The sequence below is a fragment of the Solenopsis invicta genome, chromosome 9, assembly GCF_016802725.1.
Source record: "Solenopsis invicta isolate M01_SB chromosome 9, UNIL_Sinv_3.0, whole genome shotgun sequence".
Classification (NCBI taxonomy): domain Eukaryota; kingdom Metazoa; phylum Arthropoda; class Insecta; order Hymenoptera; family Formicidae; genus Solenopsis; species Solenopsis invicta.
The window spans coordinates 17,565,997-17,577,637 of record NC_052672.1 but is presented as its reverse complement, the minus strand read 5'-3'; the positions used below and the strand labels follow the sequence as shown (position 1 = coordinate 17,577,637).

Here is an 11,641-nt window from a genome sequence, read left to right as displayed (position 1 = left end):
GGTCAAACTGATAAGATCATTGAATAGATCTTTTGAATCCCTACAACATTCGTCTGAACATATTTTTGATTGGTCCTAATCCTGCGAAGAGAAAAGGGGTGTACGGGTGGTCTGAAACACCCTGTATATGCACATATATATATGTATAAAATAAAAATAATACATAAAATATATATAAAATACATATTATACACAAAATAATACATAAACGTAATCTGTGTAGTTTTTATATGATAAACTTTACTTTTGATCAATTAATTTTTTTTGTAATCTTATAGACTTGGCATGACATGAAAAACAAAGTAAAAGGAAAGAAAGCAGATATCAATCGAAGTTTAAAAAAAACTGGAGGAGGTCCACCATCAGAAATAAACATGACAATGATAGACAACGATGTAACTAATTTGATTGGACCTACTACTATATACGATGATGCTACAGTTGACGAATCTATTGCTGAATTTGTAAATATCTGAGCATAGGATACACTTTATAAAAAATTGATTTTAGATAGTGTAAAACTCTGATGGGTTATTTGAATGATCGCCTTTGGCCTTGTGGTGCGGTCTCATGGACGGATATGGTTACGCCATACGCGAAAAGTAGCCGTCCAATATGGGACCGTACCATTAGACCCAATAGTCGATGTCTAAGCATGGGCGCGAAATACGAATTTGAATTGTAGTTTGATGGAAATCTTAACAATAGTTTGCCTTACAAAATTAATTTCTTTTTCTAGAATTTTGAAAACATTGAAAATACCGAAATTGAAAATACATTGGGTTTTAAAGAGAACAATTCAGATATATCAACTGCATCAAGAAATAATAATATATTAAAGGATATTACGTATAAAAGTAAATTTTTTTATTTACTTATTTGTAATTTAAATTTTTATTTTACAAGTATTATTTTTAGATGTTTATGATATTTCTTGTATCAACTTTTATTTATTTTGTAGGAAATGTTGACTTAAATACATATAAAAATGTGTTCAAGTAAAGTCATCAATTAACTGCAACAAAGAGCTATTAATATCTAAATCACGTCAGTATATTTATATTTAGTTCTAAAGTCAAATATTTTTCAAAAATAACTTTTTAATGAAAAATGTTGATCTTTTACAGAATCAGTGGAGCCTTGTGTTTTCATATCAGATGAATCAGTCAATGGAGAAGCCAATGAAGATACAAATATAAACAACACAAAATTAAAAAATCAAAATATAAAATCAACTATAACAACAGCAGTAACACATAGTAATATTTTATATAGTAAATTGTTTTTATATAATAAATATATTGTATTACTTAATAAATAAATTATATTTTAGAAGGTATTAAGAAATGCAGACAAAACACATCTCACAGTCAGCAACGTACTACAAAAAAAGGATATTTTGAAAATACTCTTTCGTATACAAAATGTCTAAGCACAAATATGGAGAATGATATGAAGATGCGTGAAGAATATTATAATAAAAAACTTAAATTTATGGAACGTGATGTTATAGCAAAAGAACGAATTGCTGCGGCTATTGAAACTTTTTGTGCAATAAATCAAGAAAATATAACTTACGAAGAAGTAGAAAATTTGGAAGACACAGGTTATTAGTTTAAAAGAAAAATGTTTATTAGTACAATGTTTATTTTTTTTTATGTTTATTTTTTATTTTAAACTGATCAAAATTGCTGTGCCAAAGCTGCACATAACTGATAATTGTTAATACATAAGTTGTTAATACATAGTGCAATATTAAATGTATTATGTGTTTTGTGTTCATTATATGTGTGTACAAAATATTATTATAAGCAAAATAAAATTAAACAAAATGTTATATAATTATTGCATTATTGATAGATTTATATTTAATTTAAGAAAAAATTTCTAATTATACGGCGTTGCATTACTCTTGCTTTTGTAAGATCAGGATTTAAACGCCCTACAACAGCTTCAACTTCTATTGATCTCTCATTCAACATACCAAAATCCATATGTAAATCATAATCATCATCTAGAAGAGGTAAATTATTTTCTACACACATATTGTGCAGAACTACACATGAATTTATAATTTTAGAAGCCACGTTTGTAGTATAATGAAGTACACGGTGTTTCAACAAGCAACGAAAGCGCATTTTTAATAAGCCGTTGCATCTTTCAATAATTGAGCGTGTTCTTTTAAAACATTGATTATAACGTTCTTTTGGAGTAGCCGGTTGAACATCATTCAGTGGAATTAGAAGCCATGGTCTTAGTGCGTAACCTGAATCACCTAACGTACAAATAAAATAAATTTTTTATTATAAATGTAAATATTTAAATAAATGTAATAAAACGTATAATGTATACAAACCTATCAAATAAAAATTATCATGCCCTCGTGCATGTAAAGTTTGCATCACTGGCAAAACATTGCAATGATTCCAGATAAAACTATCATGACAACTTCCAGGATATCGAGCATTAACATTTAAAATTTTCATTCTTGAATCACAAATCTATAATAAAATAATAATATAATCAAATAAAATAATTGTAAATTGTATGTAATTCCATTACAACTGATAGATATAATATGAATCTTACATAAACATATATATTTTAAATATTTTACATATTTTATATTATATATTTTATATATTTTATGTATTTTTTTATATATTTTAATTTACACTTTATATACTTTATTTTTATACTTTATATACTTTATTTTATATATTTTATATTTTATATATTTAAATTACTTACTAACTGTGTATTTATGGAATGGTATCCTTTTCGATTTACATATACATGTTCTGGATACATTTCATTGTTCTTTGAGGGTGGAAATATAGCCACGTGAGTACAGTCTATACATCCTACGACAACTGGGAATCCATATTCTGTGTAAAATCTATAAATACCATATTAAAATAACTCAAATAATTTTAAATCCATATTCTATGTAAAATATATAAATGCCGTATTAAAATAAATAACGCAAATAATTTTAAATAACAACTAAATTTATTTAATTTTTCGTACGCATTACTTATGGTTGTAAGCACTTCTAAATTCCTCGGAAAATAAACCCATTCGTTAAACACATTGGGGTGATTGAGTACTATGTTTACATCTCGAATACAACGACTTACAGAGGATTGACTAACTCCAATATATCCATTACATCCAATACCTAACTGATAACTTCCAACTGCATAAAATCTAAGAGCAGTAAATACCTATAAAAATAAAAGTTGTTATAAATACAAAACCTAAATAATATAATATCTGAAGTATAATATTTATAACATATTAATTATTACATGTTATACAGCTTTTCTTTTACCTTTTGTTCCGCATCTAATGCTGATCTTCTTGAAATTGGATCATTATATTCCTCTACTATGTCAATTACTCCTTGTACCATATCTTTACTTAAACGAAATAATCTCATAAACTCCAAATTATTTAATTCAAATGGATCATTACGTTGAAATCTTTCTCTATTTTCAAACACAATGTTTGCATTTTCCAAAACATTTATTACATTAAAATTAATTAACCTTCTTAAAACCGCCATTGTTATATGAAATTTTTACTGTTATATAAAATTTTGGTTATTTATCGCATACGAATCTTTATTTTGAATGCCATGACCCATACGATGTAAATCGCATGATATTTTTCGAATACGACCGCGTAGTAATCATTCATGAATACCAACTGTTAAAAGTCGTATACGAAACTGCCATTTTCGTATGCGATATATGTTCAAGAAAAGGGCCCCTGCATATAAAATGCATAACATACATAAACACACATAAGACCGATGGACCAATGAACATCCAGCATAAAGTCGCCATATTGATTTACATAAGATTCTCATTGGTCCAGAGGCCTTATGCTACGCTTATGCTCTGTTATGCATTTCATGTGCGAGGCCCTTTAGACAGAGACGCTCGAGTATTTTGCCCATGCCATCACACACCATTGTCAACTCCCACCACGGTCCATTCTGTATTGTATGTCGATGGATAAGAACAGATAAAGGTGATGAGAGGTTTTTGCGAGAGTAATTAAGGATACTTTTTCACCCTTTTTTTCTCTTCCTGTGTGTGTCTCTTGTACACTTGTTTTGTTGTAAATATTGAATTACTACGATGTCCGATGAGTCTGAATATGATGTTGAGCCGGAAGAGCTTGATATTTACAAGAGAAAGTATCAATTACTGTTGGAGCGATGCGAGATTTTACAACAGGTTAAGTCTGATCCTTCTGAAATGAAATCATTATCGACGATTATTTTTTCAAACTATATAGTATTTTTTAAACGATAGGAAAATGAAAGATTGGTATACAGAGTCCAGAGAGTAAGAAAGCTTCTTCGACGCACGAGGAAAGAGAAAAAGTTAGTTTTGTAGGTTAGTTAGACTGTTGAGTGTCAATAATTGCAAGATATTTTTATTAGTCGCGTGATATTGATTTATAGATTTTTAATCGATCGATTGGATCGACATGGAGACCGTTGGCGAGAAGCACCGATGGGTGTGCTCGAAGAGAACAGTGTTTTTCAAACGACTCCAAAATCGGAGAAAGGGGGGAAAGGTGGTTCCCACAATGCTAAAGAGGAGAAACCGAAAAAGGGAACGAAGAGAAAGGGCGCGAAAGCTGATCCGAACGCACCGAAAAGACCTGCTAATCCTTTCTTCCAATTTTGTCAAGAGCAAAGACCTCGTGTGATGGAACGTTTAGCTGGGGAACCAGAGCCTAGTAAGCAAGAACTTACCAGACAACTCGCAACTACCTGGAAATCTCTCAGTTCCGAGGATAAAAAAGTAAGATCCAATGTTATTTATCGCGCGAATAATTAAATTGATTGACAGCTTTTGCACTTCCATTTGCCACTCGTGTTGATTACATATTGGATTGTATTTTTGTTATTTCAGGTATATTACGACATGTACGAGAGATCTAAGGAGAAATATGTCGCAGAGATGCAAATATATAATAAGAAGACTGAAGATACGCCGTGTCAAATACCACTAAATATAACGTAATATTTAGATTGTGGCTTTGCAAGGATGACGAGGATGACGGAATAGATAATTATAGATGATGAATTTTACAGACATTTATAGATAGCTTCATGTATTTGCTTTTAATTCGCGAGCGTCTCGATGTGCGATCGAGCATATCTTTTGATATTGATGAATATTGAAAACGAGAATAAGAACCAAGACCGGAACCACGAACGCGACTGAGAAATCGAGGTAGCTAGTAAATGTTTATGCAAAGAGGTTTGCAGCGCTACAAAAATTAAGAAGAAACGTGCAGTAATGGTGATAACTGGCATTCAGAAAATGGAATAAACGACGATGAATGAATGAATGAATAAACGAATGAATGAATGAATGAGAAAGGAATAAAGGAAATATGTAGATATGTACAATAGATATTTATTTCATTATAGAGCGCCACGATGCGTTGCACGCACGCACATACGTGCGAGATAAAATTTTCATGTTTGTTCGGCCACCTTGTATCTTTTTTACAATTCAATTTTATATCAACAATGTAAATATTCGATAAATATAAAAAGGGAAGCATTTTGTCGAAAATTAAGCTTTAAAATTGTCCTTTTCGCGTCTTAAGTACGACATTGTCTGAATGGGATCATTTTGTTGCGCGTGTTTCATAACGGACGGTTCGTGCACTCTCATAAATGGATTTGTGAGCTTTTCATCTTTGATAGTGCTTGGTACTGTTGGAAGATTATTAGCGCGTTGAGTATGCACCATATCCAATTTTTGTCGTATCGTCGCATTCTCTGGTTCCACGTGTAAAGCAAACTTGAGATTATTGACTGTATATTCGTGTCCGCAATACACCTTCTGCAAGATAGAAAAGCGAGTGAATATCCCGTATTGAGAAATGATTAATTACAATTTGGCTCGGGGAATAGAAGGGCTCACCGTCTGTTCGGGTAAAGAGCCTAGAATTTCAACGAGTGCCTTATACATTTGATCTGCGGTACCCTCGAAAAATTTCCCACAGCCTCCAGCAAAGAGTGTGTCTCCTTTCAAGTAAGTTAAACATCTATTTATTATATTTGATATCCAAGTAATTTCTCATTATCATAAGAGGTGTAGCCACGCTTTACCTGTAAATACAGCTGGTGGATGTTCTCCTCCTCCTCCTCCCGTAACATAGTAACAAATGTGCCCACGTGTATGGCAAGGTGTCGCGAGACACTTGATTGATAAATTACCAATGTTAAATGTATCGCTGTGCATAATTTTATGATTAATGGCTTCTATTCTGTCATCTCCACCATATATCGCAATATCAGCGAAACTCTTGGATAATTTGGCATTTCCTCCAGCATGATCCCAATGATGATGAGTAGTTAAAACCTTTGTCAATTTAACATCATTTTGTTGAACAGCTGCAGTTACTGCTTCTGGATCGACGGGATCTACAATAGCAGCCTCCTGCGTCGCTTCATCGATAATCTGACAAGGTTCCAAAAAATTATACAAGGTTAAAGGAGAGATATAAATAAAAATATAATGAAAAAAATTTTTTTGTAAATATTTTGCACAAGTGTGACATTTTATCGTGTCAAGTGTGAATACAGAGGTTATACTATATCTTGCCAATGTAAAATATACGAGATAATAGATATTTAAAAAACCATGCATCTTTCTATATTATTCAAGCATAGAGGATTGAGATAAATAGCAGCACATACCAAATACATATAATTATCTTGAAGCGCTGGTAATATTAGTACTTTCATATTGGAATGATCCACTGTTGCGCTCGAACTGTGCGATCTACCGTTGAAGGAAACGCTCTTTGCTGAAACGTCAAGAGGAAAGTAGTAATTTGCTACTTTATTCTATCGATCGTAAGTATGAAGATTTTGATCATTACTGAAAGAGAGTACGTGTGTAGAGCGAAAGAGAAGCGGTATCGATTATACAAGGTATGTGTACAACAATAGAAACTAAAGTAAAAAAAAAAAAAATGCAATGTAACGCAAGGCGACGTCATCGGATGTTTGCACGTAAATGGGCTAATGTATAAAACCCCACATACCCCTGAAATACATAGACGTGAGTTTATTTTCAAGCCATGTTGGACATACACGTAGTGCAACTTGACGAAACATGATGACAAAAACTCAAAAGAAAGCTCTATAACTCTGTACTACTTGGATTTATTTTGTGCGCACAAAACTCCCTCCTCCTCCTCCTCCTCGCTACTTTTGCCTGATAACGTATACGTATGTACATAAACATACGAAACCAACCAGATGAGAGAATGTCGTGGAAGAAAAAGAATCGAGAAATACGGTCGAGTTGGGAGCTGATAAAAGGAAAAACGGTCGATTATTCCGTACCCATTGCAGCTTGCAGGAATATTGTATGTATGTACGTATGTACGTACATACGCGTGTTAACTTATCATTGTGTCGGTTGGTATTGGTTGGTATGCCGGCTACCGACCCGGCATAATTAATAACCTAACCATATTCTTCTGGCGCTAAATACCATCCTAAGGTATAATATTATCAGATTCGATGCGTTCGATAGTTGGTTGGACCAGATGACATGATTTTTTGACGCAAGACCGGTCGTCGATCTCACATTTATGCAATCGCGTGTGTGTGTATGTCAGTGATGTGTGTGTGTGAGGTTAGGAATATACAGATATAAATAAAACCTATTGTACCAAAAGTTGTTAAGTACTAATAATTCAATGTTCAATGGTTCCAGATAGCATGTAGCAGTTGCATCTTGACGATTTACTCTGGAAATTATACAACGAGGGGAGATACAATCAATTTAAAATGTCGATTAGCGACACGATGACGAACGTGATTACGATGAATGACGAGTGTCAAGGTTGGTTAAATCTTAAATCGAGTTGAATGACGAGTAATAGGAATGTAATCTTGCCAAGATTCCTTATTTTAGCTTACGTTATTAAATTTAGTGTCACATAAAAGTATCGTTTATTAATTTCAATCTCTAAACTCACCCTGGCTCACCCTCGATTCTCCCTCTTGTCAACGACAATAATTCATATTCATACATACATAATAGCATAGGAGTTTTATGTACATTATACTCATGTACGTGTATGTATGAAAATACAAGTTCGATACGTCGAACGAAACGTCTTGCACGAGTCACCAAGAGCTGTGTCCAGATCGTAGCGCTAACATTTATTGTGTGCTTTTCAATTTTACAAAACTGCAAGCCGAATAAATTATCGATTCGAATTAAAACGGATTTGTTTTGCAAGTTGAATAAGAAATAATTTAAAACATTACGTTGTTCTTCAATAACAATTTAATAACAAACGATGCTAATGATGCATCTATGTATAAATGTGACAATAAATTTATGAACACTAATAATAAGAAGATGTAGCTATGACTCGTAAGGCATTTTGTTTATATTGAATTTTTACATTTCGGTCCGATGTTGTTTATACAATGTACAATATACAATATACAATCTGTTGTTTTCTGCAAAAATTTCAGTCACGGAGGAGGATGAGATCGCTGCGATCGATTACGAGTTACAGCAGATAGAGAACGAGCTGCAAAAGTTGCAAGATCGTAAAAAGTTATTAACGCAGCGGAAGGACAAGTTACGCGACGACGCTCTTTTGAGGAAAAGTTTTTCTCTGTCGAAAAGAAATTGGAGCACGGAAGATTTCGCTTGGTCCGCAAAGCTAAGGAAAACGTTAAAGGAGGTGTTCAAGATAGAGGAGCTACGAGAACTGCAGTTACCGACTATGAATGCCATCATGTCCAAGGAGGATGTCATCCTGATCATGCCTACGGGCGGTGGTAAGAGTCTATGTTATCAATTACCAGCTGTGATGAGCAAAGATGGTATAACGGTAGTAGTTTCGCCATTGATATCCTTGATGGAAGATCAGTTGCACGGATTGCGTAAAGTCGACGTAAAGGCTAACATGCTGTGCGCAAAGATGGATAAGGAGAGCGTGAAGACGATTATGGGAGCCCTCGTGGACAAGAGCTCTCCTCTGAAATTGATTTACGTAACGCCGGAATACATGGCAAAGTCCAATCGCTTTATGAATAAACTGCAAAAAGCGTACGAGTTGGGCCGTCTGGAACGGTTTGCGATCGACGAGGTGCATTGTTGTAGTCAATGGGGCCACGACTTTAGACCCGATTACAAGTTCTTGGGAGTACTGAAATCCATGTTCCCTGGAATACCGATTTTAGGCCTCACCGCGACAGCTCCGGCGAAAATCATCGTGGACGTGCAGAAAATTCTCGACATCAGTGGTTGTTTAGTATTACGAGCTTCGTTCAACCGATCGAATTTGTATTACGAGGTCCGTCGGAAACCAGCGGAGAAGGAGACGTGCCTCGCGATGATGGAAAATCTGCTGAAAACCCGATTTAACGGCAAGTCGGGTATTATTTACACGACTACGATTAAAGACGCGGAGCAATTGACGAGCGATTTGAGAGGCAGAGGTATCAAAGTTGGATGTTACCACGCGATGCTCGAAGCCGACTACCGCTCGGAAGTCTACTCCAAATGGATGTCGGGCAAGTATCAAGCGATAATCGCGACTATCGCTTTCGGCCTGGGCATCGACAAGCCGGATGTGCGATTCGTCATTCATCATTGCCTCTCAAAGTCGATGGAGAATTTTTATCAGGAGAGCGGTCGAGCGGGTAGAGACGGTAAAAAGTCGGTGTGTCTGGTGCTCTATAGATTGGCGGATACATTTAAATTGAGTACCATGGTATTTCAAGATAAAGTCGGACTACAAAACTTGTACAAGATGTTGGCCTATTGCTTGGATCGAACGTCCTGTAGACGAAGTTTAATAGCGACTCATTTTGAAGAAAATTGGAAGGTAACCGACTGCGCCGAGATGTGCGATCATTGTAGGAAGCCTAAGGACGATAGGAATGCCAAGCGAATCGACGTAGCGCAGTATTGCAGACAGTTGTATCAAATTATAACTAAAGCCGTACAAAACGAAACGCGATTGACCGCGCTGAAATTGGTGGACGCTTGGTACGGCAAGGGTGCTTCGTCGCTACGAGTATCCAACGTGCCCGTGCCCACCTTTACGAGAGAAACTGCGGAAGCTATCGTAGGACATTTGCTGATAAACGGTTATCTGCAAGAGGACTTTCATTTTTCACCATATTCTACAATATCGTATCTCAAACGTGGACCAAAGTCTGGATTGGCTCTTGGCAACGATCACGAGATACTCTTTGACTATCAGCTTTGTTAATATCTTGCAATTTGATTACGAGACCATTTAACGATTGATGAATGACACGAGTCATTTTTTTTTCTCACGTACGTTTAAGATACATATTGTAGATATGTAAATGTTCTCTCTCTCTCTCTCTCTCTCTTGCTCTCTCCCTCCCTCCCTCTTTCCCTCTCTCCCCCAAGTCTTGAGAAAAAATTACATCATACATTTACATTATATTTGAAAAGCACCTTATTGTGAATGCACTAAACAAACAAAACTGCAAATCGTAAAATAATTAAGATTTAGTATAATTTCAGCCTCGAGTTCTTACTGTGTGAGAGAGAGAGAGAGAGAGAGAGAGAGAGTGTGTGTGTGTGTGTGTGTGTGTGTGCGTGTGTGTGCGCGCGCGTGCGTGTGCGTGCGTGCGCGTGTGTGTGTGTGTGTGTGTGTGTGTGTGTGTGTGTGTGTGTGTGTGTGTGTGTGTGTGAGTGAGCGAGTGAGAGATTGCATAAATGGGAGAATAAATGGAGAAACGATCCAAGATAAAAGAACGTCATGTACGATGCGATTAAGAAGCAGTGGATAATCGATACAAATGGCTTACGAAGGCCTATGGCTATGACAGATGTAGCGAAATGTCAGCGAGTCGGATAGTAGGATAGGCGGAATAGGTTCCGCGATCAGATGAAAATATTGATCCGTAATAAGACCCTCGTTTCTCGTACGCATCGCTGATGAGCTCTTTAGAGACTCTTTGTTCTTATCGTAATCAAATGTATACGTGTGTCGCGAAAGATGAAAAATTTGTAGAGAAACAAGAGTGTACACGCGTCTGCGAAAATTTTATCGGATTTTAGTCAAAATCAAATTGTACTTGCGCGGTAGCGATAGCGCGGTAGTGGCGGCGGTGGCAGCAGCGGTGGCGGCAGTAGTAGTGGCAGTAGCAGCGGCAGTAGCAGCGGTAGTAGCAGCGGCAGTAGCAGCGGTAGTAGCAGCGGTAGTAGCAGCGATAGTAGCAGCGATAGTGGCAATAGTCAAGTAGTGTGACAACAACGATGCCTGACGATGCTGACGGCAACGGCGCTCGCGCACTAAGTAGTGACGCTTGAACATCAGCAATTTAGAAACGGACGGAGAGACTTTGATTGTTATGGCGATCATCTCGATTTTACTTATACATCGCAAGAAAATATTTCAATGCTACTAAATTCGATCGAGCGATATTGCAAGTTTTCAAAGAAATTGGTTTCCACCCTTTTCGATAAAGTATCGAAGCAGAAACTCGAAGCGATTCGGAACTCAACGATGCAGGATGTGCACGTTTCCGGGACGCTGGATGCGTATTATCGACGCTCCGTATGTAACGAGGCTAATTGAG

At 35.9% G+C, this 11,641-nt stretch overlaps 5 protein-coding genes across 10 annotated transcripts; 2 read left to right on the top strand and 3 right to left on the bottom strand.

Moving 5' to 3' along the window:
• Positions 1-1,766: 1,766 nt before the first annotated feature.
• Positions 1,767-2,909, bottom strand: LOC113004385 (putative nuclease HARBI1). The gene is made up of 3 exons (XM_026137513.2): positions 2,752-2,909; positions 2,357-2,501; positions 1,767-2,275 (listed from the first exon to the last, which is right to left on the bottom strand). Exons 1-3 carry the CDS (start codon positions 2,809-2,811, stop codon positions 1,869-1,871), a joined length of 612 nt encoding a protein of 203 aa, XP_025993298.2. The 5' UTR covers positions 2,812-2,909; the 3' UTR covers positions 1,767-1,868.
• A 4-nt stretch (positions 2,910-2,913) lies between these two features.
• LOC120358618 (putative nuclease HARBI1) lies at positions 2,914-3,807 on the bottom strand. The gene is made up of 3 exons (XM_039453275.1): positions 3,335-3,807; positions 3,033-3,227; positions 2,914-2,922 (listed from the first exon to the last, which is right to left on the bottom strand). The coding sequence occupies exons 1-3, from the start codon at positions 3,566-3,568 to the stop codon at positions 2,914-2,916; spliced, it is 438 nt and encodes a 145-aa protein (XP_039309209.1). The 5' UTR covers positions 3,569-3,807.
• Positions 3,808-3,954: 147 nt separating this feature from the next.
• LOC105205535 (high mobility group B protein 6) lies at positions 3,955-5,601 on the top strand. Its single transcript, XM_011174919.3, has 4 exons — positions 3,955-4,247; positions 4,326-4,396; positions 4,478-4,823; positions 4,935-5,601. Exons 1-4 carry the CDS (start codon positions 4,149-4,151, stop codon positions 5,043-5,045), a joined length of 627 nt encoding a protein of 208 aa, XP_011173221.1. The 5' UTR covers positions 3,955-4,148; the 3' UTR covers positions 5,046-5,601.
• On the bottom strand, positions 5,429-11,478 carry LOC105205536 (hydroxyacylglutathione hydrolase, mitochondrial). 6 transcript variants are annotated; one of them, XM_026140163.2, is made up of 5 exons: positions 11,142-11,478; positions 6,740-6,849; positions 6,149-6,500; positions 5,961-6,064; positions 5,429-5,879 (listed from the first exon to the last, which is right to left on the bottom strand). In XM_026140163.2, the coding sequence occupies exons 1-5, from the start codon at positions 11,422-11,424 to the stop codon at positions 5,607-5,609; spliced, it is 1,122 nt and encodes a 373-aa protein (XP_025995948.2). In that variant the 5' UTR covers positions 11,425-11,478; the 3' UTR covers positions 5,429-5,606. The 6 variants fall into 6 exon arrangements, with proteins under 6 accessions (XP_025995948.2, XP_025995949.1, XP_011173223.1 ...); XM_026140164.2 differs by having other exon boundaries at positions 11,138-11,162; XM_011174921.3 differs by lacking the exon at positions 11,142-11,478 and adding an exon at positions 7,394-7,504.
• On the top strand, positions 7,770-10,574 carry LOC105205537 (ATP-dependent DNA helicase Q1). Its single transcript, XM_011174927.3, has 2 exons — positions 7,770-7,898; positions 8,543-10,574. Exons 1-2 carry the CDS (start codon positions 7,844-7,846, stop codon positions 10,294-10,296), a joined length of 1,809 nt encoding a protein of 602 aa, XP_011173229.2. The 5' UTR covers positions 7,770-7,843; the 3' UTR covers positions 10,297-10,574.
• Positions 11,479-11,641: the final 163 nt, after the last annotated feature.